Here is a 27929-nt window from a genome sequence, read left to right on the forward strand (position 1 = left end):
TAAGAAATATTTAAATATATGAAAACTTCATAAACTGTTCCAAAAAGTAACTCTATGTCATTATGTGCCACTTTCTGTTACTTTCAAATTAGCAATGTCACTCAACACAAGAATTTTATCAAATGTAGAGCCTCATTTATGCTAGCTTTCTCATGAGTAACATGATTGCCTTTTTAAAGGTAATTTTCAAAAGAAATTTAACGTGAAAAGAAATCTAACATAATTTATTCATAAAACTTCTTTATGTTCTATTTTCAAATATCTGGCAAAACAGAGATTTAAAAGGTTTAAATCTTTTGTTTTTCTTTCTCACGCTTCTTGTATTTCTTCTCAATCCATTTCTTCCCATAAACTCTTGATCTTAAACTGCACCAGTACTTCCTTCTAAAGATTTCTCACACATGTTCTAACCCAGCAGTTAAGATATATACAAAGAGAGAGAAGAGTGCAGATATCCATTCAGTGAAGAACAGGTTTTTCCTAACCATACAAGGTTCAACTTAATGTGTACTCTAGAGTATTTTTATTTATTCTTTTTGAAACTAATCAAACATACCAAACAACATTACTATGATCATTTTATTTACAGACTGACCATTTCAAAGCATTACAACAGAAAAAGTTGTCAAGCAGACCCACTCTGTAAAAAGGAAACTAATTATTCATCCTTCATGTTATTTGTAAGTAACTTAGATTCTAAGCATTAAACGGGATAAAAGAAACACAAGAATGGAAAATAATATTATCATCTACTAGCTTATAAATGCTAAAATATTTTTTTAAAAGCATTTTAAGCACTTAAACCTATTCTGACCAGTTCATAAACTGTGAGTCTGAGTCTTAACCACCCAATCATCTTACTGCTATGATAGCCTTGGACTGCATAATTAACCACAAACTAGAGCATTTCTCTTGGAAAAGAAAATTTGTAATTACTACCGTACTACCTCTCCACCCAGACGTAGATTGGAAATGAGTCTGTCTGCCACCACCAGAGGCATCAGCAACAATACAAATGGCAAGTTCTACGTGAAAAGGAGTAGCACTATCGCTCCAGCATTTAGGGCTCAAATTACACTGACTCTGGTTTAATGCCTGTTTGGAATCAGAACTTTGGGAGAGTTTATTTGCAAGGTGAGATTCTTTTTTTTTTTTGGAGAGGTTTATGCTATAGGGTGTGTGCGCTTGCCAGAAAGACAGACAGAGACAGAGAGACAGAAAGCGAGACCCCCCCCCCGCCCCCAGGGGGGATCGTCATGCCACAACCCCTTCTCCTCCATTCTCGTCTCGGGATCTTGGGCGGGCACGTGGCCTGGCATGAATTTAAGCCACTGGGTCTGGGACTCAAACCGCAGTCGACTACAAAGGAGTCCACTGACACGGCCATTCCGCCAACTGCTGGTCCCTGCAAGGTGAGATTCTAACAGCTGCTATTTAGCAAGATATAAAAATTAAAGAAAAGCTTACAGTGATTACTAACTAAAGATTTGGTGTTTCAGAATATGTAATCTTTTCCCAAAAAAAGCACTCCAGCAAACAGTGTAAGATATGAAATAGCTTATGTGTGAATCACATAAACTAATAAACTAAGTATTAGACTCTAACAGTCAAGAGTAAATCATATCTGGTATTAAATTTGATATTCATTCTTATAGTCAAAATTTCTTATAATCTCCCACTTTTATTTTTTATCATTTCCCAAAGCACAGATTTATAATTTATTTTATATTAAAAATAAATAAATAAGGCTTTCCTGTACCTTAAAATTTGACTGGTGACATGGTGGTTAAGGGCGCTGGACTCCCACATGACCAACCACGGTTTGAGTCACGGACCTGGCAGCTTGCTTTATGACTTTCCTCCCTCTCTCTCTCTCTCTCTCTCTCTCTTTCTCTCTCTGTCCCTCTTGTCAAATTAAAATAAATGAATAAATGAAGTTAAATAAAATAATTCTAAAAAGTAAAATCGACTAGATCCTGAATTTTAAAACACAAATCTACAATATGTCTTCATTTCATCTTTATCATTTACTTGATATAGAAAAACAGAATTTTACACTCAACTTTTTAGGTATTAAAGTATGGCTATATCAAAAAAGCAAAATAAACTTACCTTCAGAGAATCAACTAAATCATCTACTAAGAATAGACGCCTGAGTTCTTTTATCGTGCAGTTCACATGACCAAGAGCAGAATTACTGTATTTCTGAACCAACTCTTCAGAGATAGCAACTTCAGATTCCAAATATGCCCTAGAAAATAAAACACATCATAACTCTATTTGGAGAGATTTTTCCCTAAATGCCAATCAGCAATTACATATTAAAATGATTTTTAAGAAATAGTCTACTATAAAAGTCTACCATTTCCAAATTAGGCACAGTATAAAAATTCACCAAATAAAGAGTATTTCATTGAAATGCACTGTCAGCTGACTAGCATAAAGCAAGCATATACTTTGCTGCCTGACTGATCGCACTCTAGTCTTTTATCTATTTTTTTTAGATGTTTTTGCCTTAGGGCACATGCACTCACCAAGGAGAGATAAAGACAGTGAGAAAGAGTGAGAAATCTCCCCCGTAGGCAGCATGGCCATGCTGCAGTCCCTTCTCCTCCATTCTCCTTCCAGGATTTTGGGCACACACACGTCCCAGCTTGAGTTTTAAGCCACCAGGTCTGGCCTTGAACCATGCTTGGCCATGTGGGAGTCTAGTGATGTAACTTGCTACGCCATCTGCTTGTCCCTGAACTTGAATCTTAAGCTTGGCCAGGTCCCTTTGCAAAGTTATTTAGTTTTCATTCTAAAGCTCCAGTATCCTCATCAATAAATTGGAGATTTTCATGATTAAATGAGTAAAATTCTTAACACACAGGGCACAATCAATCAAGAAATGGTAGTTATCACTGGCTTGGGTTTTAAGTTGACATTATGTGGTTTGATGGAAGTTTTCCTAACAAAGACACTAATCACTTCCAAATCCTACATTTTTTCAGCCTAACCTTTAGGAGAAAGTGCCCAATACGTCAAGGGCCAGGCTGTAGGATTCCAGCAAAATATAATCATTTCTGTCCATCTAGATTGTTATTAACTATATGCAGATGGCTAGAAAAAGACAACAACTGAAGGTGAAAGGGCCAAATCTACAGAACTCCAATGAACTGCTTCCTTAGTAACTGTTTCACAGAAGCTGTTTTATCTTGGCAGAGTAAAACCAACTCCAAAGTGTGAGAATTCTCTCTTATCTGTTGGAAAAAGTTCTTTAACCTCCCAATCTCTGTGGATACGTTACTTACAGTAACTCACCAAAACAGCTCTTTTTAAGTGCTCACAATTTATTAGAAAAAAAAATGATATCTGGATACAAGACAATTAGCGAACATTCCAAAGCCACAGTTGGCAATAGTAAATAAATTCTTAGATCAACTAGGATGCTAGGGAAGCCTTCTTCAAAGAGCTAAGTCTCCAGTCAACACAGAAGCAAATAAAAAATATGACAGATTGGGGTTATCTAGGCAATATGAAAACAGACACAAGGACAATAGATGATATGGTGGTTAAGGTGCTAGGCTCCCACATGGGCAACTGCAGTTCGAGTCCTGGACCCAGCAGCTTGAAAATCATGCTGGGCACTTGTGTGTGCATGCCCAAAATCCTGAGAGGAGAAGGGAGAAGGGACTGAAGCATGGCCATCTTCCCTGGGGAGTGATTTCTCACTTTCCCCCATCCATCTGTCTGTGTCTGTCTCTCTCTTTTTCTCTCTCTCTTGCAAGTGCACGTGCCCTATGACAAAAACTGGGGAGTGGGGGGAGAAAGAAAATGGACACAAAACCTTAGGAATAAATGAGGGATGAGACAAAGATATTTGAACTTAATACACTCTATAGTCAACAGATTCCCTGTGTCTAAAAATATGATAAAAGTGCTACTTTGAAAAAAATCAATCTAGGGCCAGCAGGTGGCATGGAGGTTAAGGTAGCTGGATCGCACATGGGTGACAACACAGTTCTAGTCTCAGACCTAGTGGCTTGAAAATAATGTCGGGTGCACATTTACGTATGCCCAAAATCCCAAGAGGAGAACTGGGGAAAAGGGTGGTGGTGTGGCTGGCCATCTCACCTGGGGGTGGGGAGGGGACAGCATGCCTTCTCATTCTCTCTGGCAAGTCCATGTGCCCTATACCAAAATCTCATAAAACCTGTAAGAATTTAAGTCATCTGAGGTAACCAGAAATCCATCTTGTTATAAATGGAGTCCAACCAGCCATCAACAAACCTTTTCAGTAAAGGGCCATGTAAGAAGTATTGTAGGCTTCAAAGTCCTTACTTTCTCACAACTACTAAACTTCGCTATTATAATATGAAACCAGCCAAATGAGTAAGACTGTGTCTGTGTCCCAATAAACTCTGTGAAAGGTTTAAAGTCTCTGTCCGAATTTTCTTGTTTGCATGCAGGTGTCCATGTGCTGCAGCACCATTTGTCTGAAAGTGGGCAGCAGACTGGAGATGGCCATGGCTGTAGTATACTGACTCTGGTCTAGACTGAAGCAGCAATGGGAAACAACTAAATGTAGTCATTTTTCTTTAAATGAGATGAAAACAGATAACATTAAAACCAGGAGCCTGAAATCTAGGGTGTTAACAGTGATAATGAGAAGAATTAGCAAATTTGAAAGAAAAGGTTCATTTAAAGACATGATGGGTTAGTATTGTCAGGGACTGGGTGAGGAGTGACTGCTAATAAGTACAAAGTTTCTGGGACCAGCAGGTGGCGTGGTGGTTAAAGCGCTGGACACTCCCACATGGCTGATCACGGTTCAACTCCTAGACCTGGTGGCTTGGTCTCTGTGTGTGTGTGTGTGTCTAGTCAAATTTAAATAAATGAAATTAAATAAATAATTTTAAAAATAAGTACAAAGTTTCTTTTCAATATGATGAAAATGTTTTGGAATTAAATGGTGATATGTGTACATTTTTTGTATATACTATAAAACACCAAATTTGACAGTATGTGTTTTATCTCAATTTAAATGGTGGAGGTAAAATGTGCAGTGTATGAGGGGAAGGCAGAAGACTTACGGCGAGGTGCCTCAAGTAACACACAGGCATGTAATACTACTTTACTTGTGAAAAAGGAGAGAATGACAGTTGAGAGATAAGCAGGTACTAAAATAAAGTTCTCTAAAAACTAAGGAAATAATAAGAAACTACTGAGTTGTCGAGAACGCCACAACGCATTTTTGCACAGAAAATTATATCATGACTTTCCCAACAACCCAATAAATAGAGAAGGAATGTTACGGTAAGACATATCCATGAGGGAAAGCTGAACAGCAAACACACAAGGGGACTTAAAAAACTTCATGGAGAAATGGTATTGAAGTTTATTTTTGGTGCAAAATGATTCTGAAATCCACAAATAGTTTTTTTATAATATGCCTTTTCCATGAACTTTTTAAAAGGCCCTTTCTAGTACTAGGAATGAAATATCAGCATATGCTATTATCATAAAAAGCAATAAAGAAAATGTAACTCTTGCCAATCCTACCCTTCTATTAAAGTAAAGTTAGGTAACCAATACCTACTTCTAATAAATATTTTTAGTCAGTAAGTATAGAAGTAAGTTAATGATACATAGTCTTGTCTTTTCCATTATGAGCCACTGAAATCACATTTCAGAATTCTCATAAGCATATGCTTTTGGAATACTTTTTAAACAAAAATCTGCAATTATCTTTAAGCAGTTTTTAAAAAATGTGTGCCTGTAACTCTAAAACTAGAAGAATAAAGCCTCAATACTAATCCTGTTTAAACTGTTACCAATGCCATGCCTTGTTTTCCAGACATCTCACCTGAATGGGTGGCCTTCATCTGATTTCTGGATAGCTTGGATCACACCCTTATATATCCTAAAGCTGATAGTCACAGAGAGCAGGGCCAAGGCAATGTAGGCCGTTACACTCACAATGCTGAACACTGTCAAGGAAAGCAGCAGGACTCAGCTGGCACCAAACACCACTCCAGTCTTCTTAATGTCTCTCCAGTAGAGGAGGTCAACAACTAAAAATGGAAAAAGAAGACATCTGAAATTAAAACATTATTTTATCTATTTGGATTTGGCACGTTTGGATTTGCTCCACCTAACAAAAATAAAAAAAAGGCATTATATAAAGTAAAACTCAAACCTAACATGTTACAGACTTTTTTAAGCTGCCCTTTAAAGTCACTCTAAGTTGCATACTGATATACCTATGTCTATTTTTACTCTTCAACCATAAAATATTTTTTATTCAAATGTATTTCCTATATGACCAAATCATTCTGTCTATACAAGTTTATTGAAAGTTCCAACTCAGTACACTCCTAATCTAAAATAGGTGTTTACTTAATCATCTTGAGGGTTTTCATCTTCACACAATGCATGATATAATCAATCGAAAAAATATTAACATACACACTAAAGATATTTCAGTGACACAAAAACGTATTTATCTTTAGAAAATCACTGCTTCTCAAAAAACGTTGAGAAATTAAAACTCAAACTACACATGAGCTTTTTAACTCTTTTAAGATTTCTCTCTGAGAACCTTAACAAGATTATAACGTAACCTGGCTACTTACAAAGGAACATTTCCTAAAAGGCAAAAGACAGAGAAAACAGCCTCTCAAATACCTGAAAAGCTACTTCCCTCTAAGAGTAGATGAGTATGTTGCCACAAGAATTTGGAGATCAAAGAAAATAGAAAAACTAAATGTGCTACACTGTAATCTAACATTTATTAATAGTAAGGAATTAGACAAAGCCTAACTTAGAAAGTCTGCTCTTGGCTTATGGTCAAGGGCTACTGTGGGGTCAAATAACCATAGGCCTCTGGTTTCAAGATCAGGTTATACTCAACCAAGAGAACGCTGCAGTGTGCCAAAGGACTCCCGGACTCCTAAGTTAGATTTGACTCATCTCTGGATGCAAACAATTGGAAGAAAAATACATTTTTAAAGTAAAATAAATACGGATATATTTGTGAGTAAAACTTCAAATACCACTTCATTTTTAAGATAAAGGAAACAGCATAAAAGAGAAACCAGATTTTAGGGGCTGCTTTAGTTTTAATCCCTAGGCAACCTAAAGTATGTATGACTTTATTAAGGTTTAGGGTAGTACTTTTGCAGAGAAAACTATGTATGTGAATTGTGAAATGTTAGTGATTAGTCTGAAGCCCTTAATTAGTAATAATTAAAAGACTTTATTTATTTATTCTGAGAGTGATTTTTGCTATAGGGCATGTGCACTCACCAGAGAGACAGAAGAAAGAAAATCACACTCTCACCCCAGGGGGTATGGCCATGCCACAATCCCTTCTTCAATCTCCTCTTGGGATTTTGGGCATGCACACACACACACGCACCTAGCTTGAGTTTTAAGGCAACAAGTTCGGGACTCGATTATGGTCAACTACATGGGAGTTCAGCAACATAACCATTAGGCCATGTGCTGGTCCCGCATTCAGTTATTTTAAATGTCCATTACTTTGTCAGGGACATAGCAGGGACCTTACAAACATTTACAGCATTCTCCTAAATATCATTTGGTTTAAATGCTATTAATTTATTACAGGGTAAATAATCAGTAGGTGAGGTTTATCTCAAATCTGTCTTTATAAATTCTCCTATATAAAGATGTCTGGTTCTCAACGTACTCTCAAACATTTCTAAAGCGCTACTGGTGAGAAGTTAAAATAAATGAAGATGTACTTAACCACTCTTTACTACTATTAAAAACTACTTAGCCGAATGTGAATACAAAGTCAGTGCTTTCAGACTTGAGAGGTATGTACTATACAACATAAATTTATATCTAATCAAATTACCTAATACTGGCTATCAGAAAAGTCATGATGTCCTATTTTCCTATGTTTTTCTATGCAAAAATGTGTCATAACTTTTTCCGAACACTCAATACAATAGTTACTGTCCAAATAGTTTAAATAACTCTGTAAGAATGACTTTTAACTAGTCTCTGATTCCTACATAAATGAACGACAGAAAAGATTATTAGTACTAACTCTGTAGTCAGAACTTAGGATGAGACTCCACTATCTCTGGACTTGAGTTAATTTATTTAGTTTTTTTTTATTTATTTATATTTTTTAATCTGACTGGGGGGGGAGGGGGTCAGAAAACAAGCCACTCTGTTTCTTCAGCTGGGACCTGAACCACGGTCAGTCACGCGTGCATTCAATGTCCCAACCACTGCGCTACCTGCTGGCCCCACCAGTCAACTGACTTTTCCCTTCAGAAACTAACAAGATTCACTGCCAGTACAAATAGCCGTTATAAACTATCATTATGGCAGTTGTAAAAGAGAAGATAAAAATAAGTTTGAAAAGCTACACACTTTTAAAGTCTGACATGTTTTAGAAATGTTTTCCAAATTGCTTATCTACATTCTCCAATCTCCTCGCTTCCTTTAGTTTCCTGAGACAATATTTACTGGGTCTGGAAACTTACATTATGTCAAACACTGAGGCAGGCTTTCACACAAGTGAGACCCAGCTCCTACACAACTGGAGCCAAAATATGGATTTCAACCCATGCTTCCTACTGATAATCAAACTCGTATATTCTCCATTTGTATGATGCCAGATTGAAAGATCAGATTAAAGTTCTTCAAATGTTACAAATTTGCATGCATAATGAATAAGCAGAGTGTAGGCAAATAATAGTACACATGAGAAGAATCACAAACGCCAAAAGACGTCTGTGAAATTAAGATTAGTTCATTAATAATGACATGTAAACTTTAATGTGAGTATTTCCATACAAGACCCCAAAAAAGAAAATTGGACAATCTGTCCAATAGACTGGACAGGTACTTTCCCATAGCAGAAAATTATAATTCCTGTGAGTGTGTTCCCAAATCCTGAGAGGAGAACAGAGAAGGGACTGCAGTATGGCCACCTTTCTCACTTTCTGTCTGTCTCTTCTGCAAGCACACACACCCTGTATAATAAAAATCTCTCTCTCAAAAAAAAAAAAAAAACGAAACAAACATGTCTATATGATAAACAAAGACTGACTGTTATGACTTAATCTCACAAAATTAAATCTACAAAGTCTGACTAGACATGTTTCATACTTGTTTCTTTATTCTTTGGTGCTATCTGAAATTGTCCTACTCCAAAAGCAAGTGTGAATACATTAATAACATAATTAGAAAAAAAATCACCTTTTTATTCCTATTTATTGTCACAAAGAATATTGAATGTGGTTTTCCCAGTAGGCTTTCCTACTGGAAAAAGGAATTCGCTATCTGCTAGCTTAATAAATACTGGGATTCAGCAGACAGCTAGAGTCCCAACACACACAACTAACTTGATAATGCTGGCGCTTTGTCTCAAGTCAAGTCAAGACCCCCCACAGCTGCTGATGCTAGAAACAGCCACATATGCAGTCCAGTAGTAGCCAGTGGTGGGAGCATAAAGTAAAGTAACTATGTGAAAGTGCAGAAGTCCTAGCCTCCTCCTTTCTTTCCTGCTGCCATAGGATTCCTTGGAATAGAATCTTTTCAATGAGTAAAAGATCCCTGAAAATTACATGTGAAAGCCCACATGGCATGAAAACTGCGTAAGCAGCTATATGAGTGAATAACTCAAAGCAGATACCATGACAGATATGTTCAAACCAGCCTAGGGATAGTCTGGTAGGGCCATCAGACCCTTAGAGCAGTAAAGGAGAAAAAGAAAGAAGAACAGCCAAAAGACATGAGGCTATTAGACACTAATAGTCACACCTAATACAAAATGAGTATATCCTAAAGCAGGAAGGTCTGAAAGGCGATCTATACTGCTTTCAAAGTCACTCACTGTACAAAATACAAAAGAACTTCATTTCTTTTTTGAAAAGGAATTTGAGAGACTATCAGTGAACCTTCAAGAATAAGAAATGCTAAGTTTGTAGCAAAGAGAGTTGTCATCTTTAAATAAAGAAAATTTAGGGGGACCAGCAGTTAGCGTAATGGCTATGTCACTGGACTCCCACGTAGTCAACCGCAGTTCGAGTCCCAGACTTAGAGAATGGAGGAAGGAGGAAGAAGAAGATTGTAAGAAGCCTGGGGTAATAAAGCGTTCTAGAGAAGACCTTGTCAGCGTCATCGTTTGAAGCGACACCTGTTGCCTTTGCCTCTCCATGTGAGTTTTGTGTGCTGGAGGCTGAATTATGAATGGGAAGTCTTGATTCCTGTTTCCCCAAAATGACTAGTTTGCAAAATCCATGAAGCTGTCTATATTTGTTATTTTTTAATTTGACCAAGGAGGGAGAGAGAGAGAGAGAGAGAGGAATAGTGAGAAAGCAAGCTGCCAGGTCTGGGACTTGAACTGCAGTTAGCCATGTGGGAGTCCAGGGCCTATTACCACCATGCCACCTGCCAGCCCCAAGGTTGCCATCTTTAACTGACATTTCCCAACAGTATTTTACAGATTCCTTAAAATGGTTTTAATAATAAAAAAAAAAAAAATTTGGTAGATTAATTATACTCAGAATTGGGGACCAGCAGATGACGTAGTAGTTACATCACTGGACTCCCACATAACTGACCACAGTTCAGGCCCTGAACCTGGTGGCTTGAAAATCATGCTGAGCTTGTGTGCATGCCCAAGATCCCGGGAGAAGAATAGAGAAAGGACTGCAGTGTAGCCATCCCCACTGCAGGGAGGCAGGTGGGGTGGGGTGGGGGGCATTCCTCACTTTCCCTCTCACTGTGTTTGTGCCCCCCCCTCTCTGTCTCTCAAGCACACAAGCCCTAAGGCAAAAACTCTTTTTAAAAAAATTATACTCAGGATCATTGATTCTCACTAAGGGGGAAAAGAAAATAAACTTTTATTAAAACCCCTTCTGAGAAAAAGAGTTTCTTGGGAACCAATAGATTGCATAGTGGTTACATTGCTGGACTCCCATGTGACCAAGTGCAGTTTAAGTCCTGTACCCGATGGCTTCAAACTCACAGAAGGAATGTATGCGTGTGTGCCCAGAATCCCAAGAGGAAAGTAGAGGAGAAGGGATTGCAACATGGCTATCCCCCTGGGGGGTGATTTCTCACTTTCTGTCTCTCCAAAAAGCACACATACCCTAATAAGGGGAGGGGAAGTTCTTCTGAGAAAAATATCCAAATACTCTTGTTTCTAATGTTCATAAGATCTCCATCCATTAGTTAATTTAGAATTTTGTTCAATCCTGACATCAAAACCAGGCAAAGATATAATGGGGAAAAAAACTATAGATTATTTTATGAATATAGATACAGTAATCCTCAACAAAATACCAGCAAACTAATTCATAATATATAGAATGAACTACATACCATGGTGAAATGGGATTTCTCCCAACAATACAAGGGAGATTCAAAATATGAAATCAGGGACCAGCAGATGGTGTAACGGTTACGTCGCTAGACTCCCACATAGTCAACTTCAACTATGGTTCAAGTCCTCGACCCACCCACTTAAAACACTCCAAGCACGTGTGCATGTGTGACCAAGATCCTGACAGGAAGATGGAGAAGGGTCTGCAGTGTGGCCACCCTCCCTGGAGAGTGATTTCTTTCTGTCTCTGTCTCCCTGTCAAGTGCATGCGCCCTATACCAAAAATTTCTCTTAAAAAAATGAAATCAATCAACATATTATAGTAATAAAAGGCCAAAAATCACATGATCATCCCAATAGGCACAGAAAAAGCATGTGGCAAAACCTAACACACTTTCATTACAAAACATTCTACAAACTAGAAACAGAAATGAACAACCCACAAAGGGCATCTATAAAAGACCTACAGGGAAGCAGGTGACATGGAAGTTAATCTCCAGATCCCAGATGGCCAGCTGTGTGGTTTGAGTCTAGGACCCAATGGCTTAAAAACATGCCAGGCACATGTGTGTGTGTACTCAAAAATCCCAAGAAGAGAACAGAAAAGAAGGGATTGCACATGGCCATTCCCCAAGGGGGGAATGATTTTTATCTCTCTCTCTGGAAAGCACACATGCCCTATAGCAAAAAACTTAAAAAGAGAAAAACAAAAATGAAAACCTATAAGCAATATACTTAATAGTGAAAGATTGAGATCTTTCCCCCTAAGATCAGAAACAAAACAAAGATATCCACTTTTGACACTTCTAGTCCAATGTTGTCTTGGAGGAACTATGCAATGTAATTAGGCAAGAAAAAGAAATTAAAGGCACCCAAATTGGAAATGAAGAAATCAAATTCTCTATTTGCAGATAACATGATTTAATATATTAAAAATCCTAGGTAATCCACAAAAAAAGCTACTAGAACTAAAAAAACTATTCCAACAAGTTTGCAGGATATATGATCAATATATGGGGAACCAGCAGTTAGTGTAATGGCTATGTCGCTGGACTCCCACGTAGTCGACCGCGGTTCATGTCCCGGACCCGGTGGCTTAAAACTCACGCTGGGCGCGTGTGCATGTGTGCCCAAGATCCCGAGAGGAGAATGGAGGAGAAGGGATTGCAGCGTGACCATCCCCCCTGGGGGGTGATTTCTCGCTTTCTGTCTCTATGTCTCTCTCTGTCTGTCTGGCGAGCGCACGTGCCCTACAGTGAAAATCTCTCAAAAAAAATATGAAAATCAATTTCTATAAACCAGCAATAAATAATCTGAAAATAAATAACTCCATCTACAATAGCTTAAGAAAGAATAACATACCTAGGAACAAAGTTTAAAGAAGTGCAAGACTATTTCTAGACTATAAAAAACAACCCATGTTCATGGATTGGAAGACACTGTTAAGATGGCAATAATTCTCAAACTGATCTGCTCTTTCTGAATCTTAGCTATCTTTTACAAAATTCATATGGAAATGTGAGAAATCCAGAATGGTCAAAACAATCCTGAAAATGAACAACTAAGTTGGAGGACCCATATTTTTTCCATTTCAAACTTCCAACAAAGCTACAGTAATCAAAACAGTGCAATAACTGCACAAGGATAGACAGGCAGGATTAATGGAATGAAATACAGAGTCCACTCTTACATTTAAGTCCACTCTTATATTTACGGTCAACTTTGACAAAGGTGCTAAGACAATGCACCAAGGAAAAGAAGTTTCTCAAAAGACAGTGGTGGAACAACTGGGTATCCAACTACAAAAGAATGACATAGGAGGGACCAGCAGTTAGCGTAATGGCTATGTCGCTGGACTCCAATTGTAGTTGACTGCAGTTCGAGTCCCGAACCTGGTGGCTTAAAACTCACGCCGAGCACATGTGCATATGTGCCCAAGATTCCATGAGAACAGAGAAGGGACTGACGGGTGATTTCTCACTTTCTGTCTCTCTCTGTCTGTCTGGTGAGCACATGTGCCCTATAGCAAACCCCCCCGCCAAAGAAAAGAATGACATAGGATCTACTTTATATCAGATATAAAAGATAGCAAAATGGATAAAAGACCGAAAGGTAAGAACTTAAGCTATAAAACTCTTTTACAAGAAATATAATATAAATCTTAATGAGTCTGGATTCTCAAATTCTTGGCTGCACCACCAAAACCACAAGCAACAAAAGAACAAAAATAAATAAATAAATGGGACCTCATTAAAATTCAGTATCTTTGTGCTTCAAGGAAACCATTAAGAAAGTGAAAGGGGTTCAGACGGTAGGTAGCACAGTAGCAAAATAGAACGCTATGCAAAGCAATCAGTGAGAAGCTTCCCAGGTCAAGTCCAGAGACTCCCTGAGTATGGCAGCCACAGGCTTACTTGCCCCTAATCTGGGGCTTGGCAGAGACTGAGATCCTGACATTAAAACCCTGTTGGGGATGTTGTTTCTCTCTCTTTCTCTAACTCGTGGTAAAAAAAAAATAATAACTTTTTTTAAAAAGTGAAAAAGCAAGTAATGGAATGGGAGAAAATGTATGCAAACCAAAAAGTTAATACGTGACTGGTATTCAGAATATATAAAGAAATTTCCTACTGCTGGAAACTTCTACTGAAGAGTCTAGAAAATCTATGTCCACGTAACAGCTTGTACGTAAATATTCACAGCACCATTACTCATGACTGCCAGAAAGGGGAGACAGTCCAAATGTCCGTCAATATGGTATATGGCATATCCAACATAATGGAATATTACTGGACCATATATATAAAGGAATGAGGTACTGATACATGCAACGCAGACGAACCTTGAAAATATTATGTTTAGAAGCTACTCATAAAAGGTCACGCAGGATATGACTGTTCATTTGAAAGGTATAGAACATGCTTTCCTAAGGAGTAGTGGTTGTCAAAGGGTAGAGCAAGGGTGGGAGTGACTGCAAATAGGTATGGATTATTTTTAAGGGTAATCTTTAAAAAAAAATCTTCTGGAAATGAATAATGGCTACAGTTACAATTTATTTTGTGAATATTGTAAAAAAAATCAATGAACTATACATTTAACTTAAAAAACGTTAATTATACTAAAAAACATACTCATTTTAAAATCTGTTTATCTGCTACGATAAGTACCATAAGGAAGCATTTGTCTTATTATGTACTATATTCCCCAAACAGCGTGCAAAGTCCAAAACTAAACTTTCAATGTTACCAATTAGAATAAATCTATACTTTATGCCAACTTAAGTTAGGCACTAATTCTAATTTATTCATAAATGCTTCTATGCTTAAGACTTAGCATTTATTTTATTCAGACTATTCTCAAATGTCTACATCATTAAATAACGATGCTTTCAGGTAACTTTTAAAACAGCAAACCCTGCTTTGCAGGCTTGTCTTCCTTATTAGGTCCTAAAGGATTGATGAGTGTCATTCACCTTTTATTTCCATTACCAACTTCATTAATGTTTGCTGCACTGTCTGAATAATGACCACATGATTTTTGAGAATAAAAACATTCTAATTAACTTTCAAATTAAAACAGAGGACATCTTTAAGAACTACAGGTCCACCAAATGCTAATTTTGGATTGCTCTTTATTAGTTCTGTTTATGAGTTAAGAGTTTAGTGGGCTCTTTTATTTTGGAGAAAAGGAAAAGGAAAGCTTAATTTAGCATGGTTCAAGTTTGCTTCGATACTGCAGAACGAAATGTTAATCATGCAAAGTAAAACCGACTGTTGCCTCGACCTTACTCTTACATAATGTTCATGAAACATCCTTTAGAAAATCTGAAATTAATTCAACAGTGTTTTTCCTATAGGGAATGCTACAGATGCTAAAATAATGCTGATCAATTCTAATAAACTTGAAATTCAGGGACAAAGGGTGATTTATTCCCTGTCATCCTTGCCTATTCTTGTTTTCAAAATAAAAATGTGAGGCCCTAGCTCTGTGGCAGTTCTCTGTATGCTAGATTGAACTCCTGGAAGCCACAAGGCCAAGCACAGTTTGGATAACTGGCTAGCTGATCTGAGACGTACACATTGCCAGAGATATCAAGGAGCTGGAGATCTGGCAGAAGGGGATCACCACATGACGGGCTCCTGTTCAGGGCGATATTCATTTTCTCTCTCCCTCTTCCTACTTTCTCATGCACACACCTGTGCACACAAATAAAAAAATCTTACTGTGAAAATATTTATTTTGACTGTTTTGTGCAGTGCACAGAGCAACAGCATTTTTATCAAACTAAAGTGTTATTTAAAACACAGTATACTGCAGTCTTTAAAACACTTCTGGTCTAAGGCTAGCAGGTGGCATGCAGGTTAGGTTGGCCAGGTTAACAAATGGCCCACTCAGCAGTTTGACTCTCAGGCCTGGTGGCTTGTAAAACATGCCAGGCACGAGTACAGGCCCAAATACCAAGAAGAGAAATGAAGAAGGGATTGTGGCTTGGTCATCCCCTCCAACCCAGAGGGGACTGATTTCTCACTTTCTCTCACTTTCTCTCTCTCTCAGGCAAGCACACATGCCCTAATTTAAAAATAAACAAACAAATAAACAAACAAACCCTTTGGCCCAGTGCAAAACAAGAGTTGGCTACATTTGGTAATAACAAACTGTCATTTGCCACAGCTAAAAATAGTACCACTACATGCTTTACATGCAGAAGTCATCCAATTACATGTTCCCTCAAATCAAATTCTTACAGAAGCTCTTCCTTGAATATCCTAAAATTAGGTTTAAATTTTAAAAGAGGAAAAGATTTAGGAACTAGCTAGTCCTAAAATTCTAGGAGGGCTGGGAATGGCTTGCCAGGGATGGGGTTTGGGGTGTGCTTCTGAGGTCAAAGTAAATATTAAGTTCTCTTTAACAAAAATTATTTAATTTTTTTACATACGTATTACGTATTTAAATTTGACCAGAGAGAGGAGGGGAGGATGAGAAAGCACGCCGCCAGTCCAGTACTCAAATCATGGTCCACCGTGTGAGAGTCCACTGCCCTTAACCACCATGCCAGCCCCTAAGCTCTCTTTTATAAAATCAGGTGATGGATTGAAAAGGGAGTTGAATTAAAAAAAAGATAAATAAACAAATCAATGTATAAATATAAAAGTGTTAACAGTAATTTTTCATTACCATAATTTTTATATTATTGTGTACTTAATAAGAATCACAATCCTTAGTCAAAGTCTTCAAAATTGCCAGAAAAAGTAACTAGAATTGAAAACTGATCATTTACCACACAGTAACCTTTCACCTCCACATAAGAAGCATTCGACTGGCAAATAAATTGCAGGTGAACATCTCAAATAAAGATCTACGGAGAACAGGTGTTTAGCTGTCACTGCAAAGAACATAAAGGGAGACTGAGTTCTATTTCTTCTTTCAATTTGCCATCACTATGACCTAAGGAAATCACTTAACCTGTTTCCCATGTGTAAAATTAGAAAAATGATAGCACCTAAGAAGTTACTTGAGGTTGAAAAAATTGGACACATGCAAATGAACTAAACATACTAAATAAAGACAGTATCTCAAGAGACAAGGTCAAGCATGGCAATCAAGTATTAACTGCAATGCTTAACTAAGCCCTGATTTTTTTTTTTTTTTGAGAGGTTTTTGCTGTAGGGCACATGCGGTCCCCAGAAAGACAGAGACAGAGAGACAGAAAGTGAGAAATTCCCCCGAGGGAGATTGCCACCGCAATCCCTTCTCCTCCCTTCTCCTCTCAGGATCTTGGGCACACACACACACACACACACACACGCGCACACACACACACACACGCGCCAAGCTTGAGTTTAACCCACTAGGTCTGGGACTCGAACCACAGTCGACTACATGGGAGTCCAGCAACATAGCCATTATGCTAACTGCTTGTCCCACTAAGCCCTGAATTTTTAATAAAGGTAAATTAAATTTTTTCTGAAAGCACTACTAACTTGGTTTCAGTTGGCAGGTTTCAGACTAATGAGCAGGACAACTAGTATAGCTACAAAGTATCTCAAGCAAATACTTGGCAAACATTCTGTAACCAGAAAGTCTGACAAATGCGTGCAAAAATTTCAGGTCCTTGTTTCTTTTAGCACTAAATCTTTTGTCTTACTTCTAATAACATTATAGTGTTTGGCCAATTTCAACTACTACACACCTGCACAAAAACATTTTGCCTAGAGAATAGTATAAAAAGCAAATAACAGATTTTCTGTATTTGCCTTCTCTGTAGTAACTTAGTAATGCCCTGTTTTGAGCAAGTGCTAAGTATTTGTTACATTATTTCTAATCACAACAATTCTATGTAAAGTACTATCTGCATAATAAACGTGGGGTAACTGAGGCTTAGTAGTATGATTAAATATATTGTGCAGGGTTACAAAGTGAAATCAGGCCTCAGGATAAAGGTCTCACTCTCCATCAGAACCCATTTTATACTTAAACGGATATTATCAATACTCAGATTTGTTTTTATTCTACTTGAAAACACCAAAAAGTGTTTCAACTTTAAATTTGAGAAGAGAAATAATTTACTAACACCAGGAGCAGAGTTACACTGGGTAGTTTTCTATAAAACACATCATGACTTTTCCAATGACTCAATATATAAGATCAATAGATTCAATAAGAGCAGAAAACTACGTACTTTACGTTGTAAATTGTTTTCTAGAAGCAATCAATTAAAACCATACAACTCAGGACCAGCAGTTAGCATAATGGCTATGTTGCAACCACAGTTTGCGTTCTGGACCTGGTGGCTTAAACTCATGCCAGACACATGTGCATGCATGCCCAAAATCCTGAGAGGAGGAGGGACTGCAGCGTGGCCATCCCCCCTGGGGGGTGATTTCTTGCTTTCTGTCTCTTTGTCTTTGTTGCGAGCACATGCGCCCTATAGCAAAAACCTCTCCAAAAAGAAAAAAAAATATGTCACTCTATAATATGCATATATATATAAAAACTATAATAAATGAAAACTGTAAAATGAAAGAAAATAGATGAGATGGGCAAGTTGAATAATGATACATTCAGTTTGATCTTTTTTAAGGTAACACTAAATAAATATCTTCTTTATCTCTCTATTTGCTCAAACTTTTACAATCTTCAGTTGTCAAAATAGGACTCTACCTATGGCAAGTCTGTATTTCAATAAATATGATAAACATTCAATACACCCCGTGTAAGTTAACTCATGAGAAAGCTGAGACATAAATAGAAAACTTAGTCTCAGAACACTGCTCCAAAGATACAAAGAAAAGCACTGGCTAAAATTACATGTAACATCCTTTAGCCCAAATCCTAGCAGGAGATGGGACTGAGTGAATAAATAAAAAGGAAATATAGAGTATAGCTAGAAAACAGATTAAGAATTCTATTCACTATTTAAATCTTCTCTTTTTTTTTTTTTTGGAGAGGTTTTCTCTATAGGGCGCGTGCGCTCGCCAGACAGAGACATAGAGACAGAAAGCAAGAAATCACCCCCCAGGGGGGATGGTCACGCCGCAATCCCTTCTCCTCCATTCTCCTCTCGGGACCTTGGGCACGCACGCACACGCGCCCGGCATGAGTTTTAAGCCACCGGGTCCGGGACGCGAACTGCGGTCAACTACATGGGAGTCCAGCGACATAGCCATTACGCTAACTGCTGGTTCCCTAAATATTCTTCTTAGGACCAGCTTGACGTAATGGCTATGTCGCTAGACTCCCATGTAGTTGACCGCAGTTCAAAACCCAGACACCTGGTGGCTAAATTCATACCAGGCACATGTGCGTGCATGCCCAAGATCCTGAGACGAGATTGGAGGAGAAGGGATTGCAGTGTGGCCATCCCCCCGGGGGAGGGTGATTTCTCACTTTCTGACTCTTTGTCTCTCTGTCTTTCTGGCAAGCACATGTGCCCTATAGCAAAAACTGCTCCAAAAATAATAATAATAATAATAAAAATAAAAATAAAAATAAATATTCTTCCCATAGTAAAGCATATAATCCATTCCTTGAGGATATAGAGAAATTATTATCCTGGCCCAGGGAGTCCCCACTAGCTTTATTCTTTTGACAATATTAAATGACTAACCATACCTACTTCTCTCATAGCTAGTGTAAAGACTACTGCCCTTTTTATTACATAAAGAGAACCACATAAAAAGAAATATATAACACGACTCAATTAAGATGCCACAGTTAGGATACGCAGAAATAAATGATCAAAACATGGGTCATCTTAGCTTTTATATTTTTCAATCTTTGGTTATTCAAGAACAAATATAAACAAATAAAAACAAAGCCATACTACCAGCTGTGTGGTCCTGAATAAATAATTTAATATCTCTAGTTTTCTTAGTTTCCCTATATGTAAAATGAGAAAAGTCAGCATAAATACAAATAGAATGCCTCGTCTTACAGTAATAATGTAAAAACTTCTGAATTTATGCAAATTGCTTATGTTACTTAATTGCTCCTTTGAGGATGAAGAAGTAAATAGGAGATCCTTTTCTAATTTCTCCCACTTGAAAAAAATCATTTAATTTTTTTGCAAAAATTACGTACACAATCCAAGGCCAGAACATCACAGCTCTCAGTCTCTCTCCCTTGTTCTCCTATGAAGAACAAGGCAAGCCAAAGATGAAGTCAGCCCTGTTTGTTTCTGTCCTCAAGGAATTTATAGACTGGAGAAAGAAAGATACAGATGAACAACCGCAATAAAAATCCAGAGTGAAAAACCAGGACATGAGAGTTCTGAAGACAGGATTACTTCTACCTGAGAGGACTGGTGACTACCTTAGGAAGGACCGGGCCTTCGACAGCTACTACTTGGAAAAAGTGGGGAAAATAGGCATTCTGGGCAGAGAGAGAAACGTAAGCAAAACGAAGAACAGGCAAGTCTAGGAACAACTCCCTGCATATGGCTGGAGGCAGGAATAAAGGGAAGTATTGTAAACAGCTGGGAGTGGGCCAGGGACTCTCTTTTAAAGGTCCAGAACACAGCATGCACTTAATATGAAAAGTACAAGAAAACCCCTTAAGTGCCATAATTAGAGTTGCACTTTAGGAAGATTAATTTTAATTTGGCTGTGACACAGGATTTAGTGGCAAGACTCCTGGTGAGTACTCAGACTCTGGTAAGTGAAGAAAACAAAGAGGCTATTTACACCACTACTCCCACTACTCCCCATACAAGACTCTAAACCATATGCAGGGAGAGAAAACGTTGCACAGTTCCTCTTTTTTTAATACAAACCTGGTTCTTCATGAGAAATTTAAGTACCTAACACTGAAAAAAGTCATCTTAAAAAGAGTTAAAACTATCAGAAATGCATATATAGTATTTAATATTAGCCTACAAGAGACATTCCTATTCACTGCTCAAAGTAATAATTTGTACCTTTCTGGGGAGCAGTTTTGCAACATGCATCAAAAGCATAAATACCATAACTCAGCAACCTAGAAATAATCATGGATAAGAACAAAGACTTGCATTTAATTATATTCATTTTCACACCATTTATACTTAAATATTTTTAACTATATAGGATCAATAGTACATACTTAAGAATATTATAGTCATTAAATTGTGTAGAATATTTAAAAATAAAGAATATTTTCCCATTTGGTGGAGGGAAAATAGATTACAGACTAAATATACCATATATATTTATCCTCCAACACATAAAAAAAACTCCCCAAGAGCTGGCTGGTGGCATGGTGGTTAAGGTGCTGACTTTCACATGACTGACCATGGTCTGAGTACTGGACCTGGCAGCTTGCTTCCTCGTTTTCTCTCTCTCTGTCTCTGTCTCTCTCTAGTAAGTGTACATGGCCTATAGCAAATTTTGAAAAAGATAATAATAATAAAATAAAATAAGTATTTTATAAAAATACTCCAAAACCATTCTCTGTGTAGAATGACCATCTTATTCTTCTACATACCTTCCAAATTTTCAACAATGCATAGAAATGTACCTACTAAACCAAGGCCTACGTAGGATGCCTAAACAGTGGGTTTCAGCTAAGTTTAGAATTGAAAGTGGAGGTCTCCCTCTAAACAACAGGTCTCACACGGGTTAATGCCCAAGTTTGTTCTTGGGTATTTTTTCTGCATCCCCAGGGAGAAAAAGGCATTTCAAGCACCAACACCCCTGCTCCTCTTTACTGGAATGTCAGTATGCACATACACTACTCATGTACTCAGTCACCATAGGCTTTCAAAGAAATTCAAAGTGTCTTATCACTGAAGATTAGGGAGCCCTATAGGAGTCTCTGCATGGAAGTGCACTCCAGAAATGGTCCAAAGCCTAATTTGTCTTTGGGTATAAGTACACTGAATTTTAATACTAGAAAGTATTTCTGTCCCATACTACAGAAACTTCTCTCAAAGGTCACCTAAGGCGTGTTAACTGTCAAATCCAAAGAACACAGTAATAATGTATAATGTTGTACCTACCTAATATTTAGCAAGATCCACATCCATATCTCAATCTTCATATTAACCAGTCTCTCTACAGTACCTGATTACCCATTCCTTCTTAAAAATTACTCACCTCCCTCCCCTCCTTTTATTGTTCTGACTGTAATCTTTCCTGGTGCCGCACACTCCCATAATGTAGGTTTCAGGCTTTCCTTGCTGTAATCTTTAGTTTTCTATGCAACCCTCCACACAGTATTTATCTGTCCTTGTATTTGACTATAACTCTTATCTTTAAACCTGTCATTTCTGTAAGCTTCAGAGAGATTCTCATCACTTCAAGTTGAAAGTGTCTAAAACTCAACTTGGCATCTTTTCGATGACCTTAGCACTATCATTGCCAACGTTTTACTCTGACCAAAACTTCACATTGTTCTGAGTACCTTCTTCAAGCTTATCTGGCAAACCTATGCCAAATGTCAAGTACTCCTTCCCTGAGTTTCTCAAATCTGTCACTTCCTTTTCATTCTTACTTTAAGCCAGGCTCAACCCTATCTGCTATAACTTTGGGCCCAACGACAGTCACCCTGACTGGTCTGCCTTTGGCTCTTCTCTAACTGATCTTATAAAGCACCCTAAGCCAATCTTTCAAATGTGCTATCATTTATCACTCCCCACTTTAAGACTTCCAAAGGCTTTTTAATTCAAGATAAAACCCCAAACACAGTATCTTCTGCAATCCGGTCCAGGGTATCTTTCATAAAACTAGAGAATCTCAGAAGTAGAACACTAGGGAACCAGCAGTTAGCGTAATGGCTATGTCGCTGGACTCCCACGTAGTCGACAGCAGTTCACGTCCTGGACCCGGTGGCTTAAAACTCACACCGGGCGCGTGTGCATGCGTACCCAAGATCCTGAGAGGAGAATGGAAGAGAAGGGATTGCGGCGTGACCATCCCCCCTGGGGGGTGATTTCTCGCTTTCTGTCTCTATGTCTCTCTCTCTCTGTGTCTGGAGAGGGCACGTGCCCTATAGCGAAAACCTCTCCAAAAAAAAAAAAAGTAGAACACTAGAAATCATGCGAATGAGGAAACGAGAACAAAAAGGGTCTCTCACTCTGACCAAAATCAGTTTATACCAGAACCACGAATTAAAAACCCAGATTGGCGTTTCCCAAATTTGCCTGATTATAACATGAATTACACCACGATGCTTAACATACACATTGCCAGGCTGAGATCTCATCTGACAGGTCAGCATCACAGGAATCTGTATGAGCACGAGGTGATTCTCATCTCAGGTCTGAGGAAACCTGACCCAGATCTTTCAAATCTTCTATATTCTTTGACCATCACTCTTATCTCTCAATTGCTGTCCTATATATTTTATCTCATCCAGAAAGTTCTATTCACTGTCTTATACTTTTTAGAGGTGACATCATTCTCCCACCCCACAAAAGCTCCAAAGCTTACCTGTTCCTATTTTAAGCTCTTCAAAAATGTCTGCCTACCTGAATCAAAATTTCCACATAATTCCAGTAATCAAACACTATAGATTCATTTGTCTTAAGTATCCTACTAAGAAACACAACCCTTTCTTAAACATTGAAATCAAAAATCTTACTTCTGTTATACTTTTGGTTTGGGGAGGGTAGGGACTAAGAGCAACAACAGAAAAAAAATATGGGCCTAAGCATAATTTACCTATACCTAGATTAAGTTCCTTCCTCCACTGTCACATACTTTTAGAAAAATAAGGTAAAATTCATTCATGTCAGCTTCAGTTTTATGGTCATGTCCACTTTAAATCTTACTCTTTTATCTGTAACATTAAAATTACCTGCTGATAAAAACTAACATATAGCTAAACTTTACCAAAACTGTTAAAGACAAGTACTAAAAAATATTAGGGCATTCCAATTGAGGCTTCAAACTCTTAAGAGTAAATCTGATTTTACATTTGGTGCCTAAAAATAAACAGATCTCTGGTAAAATATGGACTGTGTTGAGTCTTAATTTCTCCTGTCTCACTCAAAAGGTCTCTAAAGTACTTCAAATATAAAACGTAAATGTTATTAAGAGGTCTAAGATTTAAGTTATTAATACAAAGACTTAATAGTTACTAAATGGGCTGTGATGTGACTTTTCACCTATTTTTAAATTCTGTATTATCACGAGTATCATTTTTAGTTATCAAAAACTAATTTCATCTCTCAGTTTGTAGCACTAATAGCTAGAAGGAAGAAATGAAAACCCGTATCAGTACATTCATATTTATGTAAAGAAACCATAAAGGTAAAAATCTAAAGCTAAACTCTTTTTTCTTCTTTTTAAAAACTGTAACTATAAAATGTTCCAATGCCTCAATATGAACTCAGTATTAAACTCACCTTCCCCCACCATTTCTTTCTTTAATAAATTTCTAAAGATTCATGAAAATTGCTGTAACTAGTGCCACATATTGTCTTTGAAAACATTACCACCAATCATGCTAACAATTCTGCTTTAGAAGGAAGTAACATTTAAAAAGAATTATACAACTTGAATGTAGGCAGAAAGACTGCTTGTGTGGAATGTGTATCTGGGCTACTTAAAAACAGCTCCAATTCTTATGACAGTTTAAGTGGTCAGATACATAGCTTACTACCTTCTCTTTTTAAAAAAGTATATGGCACATTTAATCATCTATATCATTAATATTTTTAAAATATTTTTAAATCATTCCAGTCAACATTTTAGCACTTACAAAGCTTAAATTCTTACACAACGATCTACTTAGATTTGAAAGGTTCTGGGCTTTCAAGGGGGAGGAAGAGGGACCAAGATCACTGATTGGTTATTACAAGGACAAAGGTTAGTGACTTAAATATAGATATGCTTTTAAAACTACCGTGCATACATGTGAACTATTTCAAGATATATAAAATGGCGGCTGGTAATAATTTTAAAGGTTTGAATCAGATTTCCAAAGAAGAAAAGAGGCTTATTGCAAACGCAGTATCTTGCTACCTATAAACCTTTAGATAGAATTTCAGCTACACCAAGTCAGCTTTTTAAAAGTACTCAGTCACAGAAAATGTCATTATAAAATACAAAGATAGCAATGTGTATTCATCAAAAAGTGACGAACAAATAAAATCTGTTAGATTTATACTATTTCCAGAATTCAAGATTAGAGCACAGGACCTGAACAACGATAGAACTGAAAAGACTAAATCGAATGTCAGTGAAACAGAAGAGTAAGCCATTTTTTTAGTTCACAACCTAATGTAAAAACCTTTATGAGATAATTGTTTTAATCTTTTAACCTTAACCCTTTCAGTGGCTTCCCCTTCAAAAATATACTTAAACAAAGCTTATTCAAAGAAATATGTTACTGGTTACATAAAGAAACTGAAGAAATAAAGATTAAATAAAGATGTACCTTTGTCCTTCCAATTTTTCTTCTGACCGTCCATCTCTTGTCACGATCTGCCAGCTGCAACTATCAATTATGCATACCAACAGAAAAGCTGTAACTGCAAAAATCTACTATTCCCTGAGACATGAAATATCCGTTTCCTCAACCGAGGTCTGCAGTCTCCTCTGCTGCACAACTGCAGCAGTACTGAAGTCACCTGACGTCGTTGGGTGTGGAGCAGTCTGACGCAGTGCAATCCCAATCCGTAACTAGGCTACTAATACTCGGGCATTAATGCCTCCCTTCTATCTGTTTATTGTTCTCGTCATTCGCTTGTTGCTCATACCAAATGGAGCTGCATTTGCAGGGATGGGTGGGCTATCCGAAGAAAGGAAAAGAGGATTTTCTTTGAACAGAGCTAACCACTAAATGTATTTTGAGATGCATTTTAAAAAACAGAAAAATAAAACTGCATTTGGCTTTAACATATGGTTGAATTGTGCTACTGGTTTTCAGTTTCAGCTAAAACTCTAAAAATAAATGGTTACAAGATAAAAATAGACTTATCCAGGGGCTGGCAGGTGGCATAATGGTTAAAGCACTGGACTCTCACATGGCTGACTGTGGTTCGAGTCCCAGACGTGGTGGCTTGCTTTCTCACTTTCCCTCTCTCTTCTCTGTCTCTCTCTGGTCAAATTAAAAATAAAAAAGTAAATAAAATTTTAAATAAAATAAAATTTAAAAAATAGACTTATCCAAAGAAAGGCAAAAGCTTAAAATTTCAAGCATGGGAGATGCAGTTTCTCTTCTTACTTTCTCCTAAATTCATTAAGGCTTAAAACATTCCATACTTTGCTCCCTTATGAAGGTATGAGCAGAGAATCAAAACCAAATTTATTAATATTTATTGAATATAGATTATTTCAATAGAAAAATCTTCTATGTCAGCAATCTTTCTAATCTCTTTTTTTCTCTTCTACCATATGGAAATCCAGAGAGTTACAAACATTTACTTACTCTCAATCATCACCTGCTCCAACTCAATCTTTCATTAAATACTTACTAGACACCACAACAGACACTATTAATAGATTCTTAGCTTGGGGAGAAATATTCATATGCTAATTATATCATTTGCCATAGGAAAATGACATAGGAGCAAACTAGAATTTTACTAATAAATATAAAAACAAATCTATATACAGCACTTCTGAAATTTTTGTTCAACTTTATAAAATTGGCATTCATTCCAGTGCAGTATATTTTGTTTTTACTAATGTTCCACAGCCAGCTAACCTGATACTACTATCTATAGATCTAAGTAAAAAAGGCAGTAACGACAATCGGCTAAAATATTTAAAAATGCATTCAAGAGAATATTGATATGCGACCTATGCACAAAAGTACATACTCCTTAAAAGTACCTCACTATACCGAACTCAGGATATTACTTTTTGAAATTTGCTCTATGTTTGTAAAAACCATATGGGCCACAAAACCCTGTAAAATTCTTAATTATCAGAAGTGGCCTAAATACCAATGACTCATTTCTTTCCTATCTGCCTCTCTAACTCCAAACATAAATAAAGGAAGGTGATTTTTCAAGAGTTCAGTATTCTTACCTCAAGAGTTAATATTTAACTTTAACTTTTATTTACTGGACCCTTGCACAATGTGGTATTTGAGAACCTTGTCACCAAGTCATATCCTGGTTTGGGGGAGAAAAAAAAAAAAAGGCCCTTCCATGCAATAGTTTGGAACCTCAACCTACTCAGTAAGTATAAACTACTTCTAAGATAGTATATTCCAATAATAAATCCCTTAAAACTGAAAGCCATTAAACAGACAGCATTACAATAAAATGCTCAAAAACAGTACCCAGATCCTAAGTTTGAGTCAGAAATTACTACACTAATACCAAGGGAGAAAAAAAGATGCACTGAGATAAAGTTTCTTAGCATTTATATTACTCACATCTTCTGTCATATTTGATTCCGTTGAAAATTGAAATGAGAGGCTAAGAGTGGTGAGACTGTGTAATAACACATAACTAGTCACCTAAACATTAAGCATTTACTAGCTCCCTAATAAATTAAAAAGTAAAAATAGGAACACTGATGTTAAGTATTGTGACCCTACAACAAATTCTTTAATTTTTCTGGCCTTTTCAAATTTAGGCTACTAAGCATACAGAGAAAACTAGCTCATGACAATCAACTGATATTCTGCCCATTTCTTTATTAGAAAGTTTTCCAAATAGAGTTGTTTTCATTTGGTAAGCTAGCAAAAAAAAGTCGTTACAGTTGAAAACTAGTAAAAATTTGTTATACATGTAAAGACATACAGTCCATATTTATTATTCACGATCATATGAATTAGTGTATGGGAAATGTTTTAGGATAGTGCCTGGCCAAAAAAAAAAAAAAAAAATGAACTGTATAGTAAGTGCTATTCAACCTTATACTAAAAGTAACAAACTACAAGAGAATAAGACATGTAAGATGGATCTAAACTCATATAAATTCATATATTAAGTCATTCAATTTTAGGCAATAATCCAATACCTTTCTAAACAGAACACCCCCTCCCCCAACATATAAATTGTTATGCCCACTGTATAGTTCTGTTATTCCCTAGCTAAGAAAAATTTATATATAGTTTGTCCCCTACTCCACACTTAACCCTAAGTGAACAGGTCAAATAAGAAAGGACACAGATATGTTAAAAAAAAAAAAAAAAAATTCAT

At 37.1% G+C, this 27929-nt stretch overlaps 1 protein-coding gene across 1 annotated transcript in view; it reads right to left on the bottom strand.

The window, feature by feature from the left end:
- RTN4 (reticulon 4) overlaps nucleotides 1-27929 on the bottom strand; it is a 46326-nt gene that overhangs the window by 9546 nt on the left and 8851 nt on the right. The window contains exons 3-4 of the mRNA XM_014591796.2: nucleotides 5849-6056; nucleotides 2113-2251 (exon numbers count right to left, since the gene is read on the bottom strand). Of these exons, the coding sequence (XP_014447282.1) occupies nucleotides 5995-6056 (62 nt within the window). The 3' untranslated portion in view covers nucleotides 2113-2251; nucleotides 5849-5994. The remainder of the gene's footprint in view (nucleotides 1-2112; nucleotides 2252-5848; nucleotides 6057-27929) is intronic.

Source organism: Tupaia chinensis, unplaced genomic scaffold, assembly GCF_000334495.1.
Source record: "Tupaia chinensis unplaced genomic scaffold, TupChi_1.0 Scaffold000622_1, whole genome shotgun sequence".
In the NCBI taxonomy this organism is placed as follows: Eukaryota; Metazoa; Chordata; class Mammalia; order Scandentia; family Tupaiidae; genus Tupaia; species Tupaia belangeri.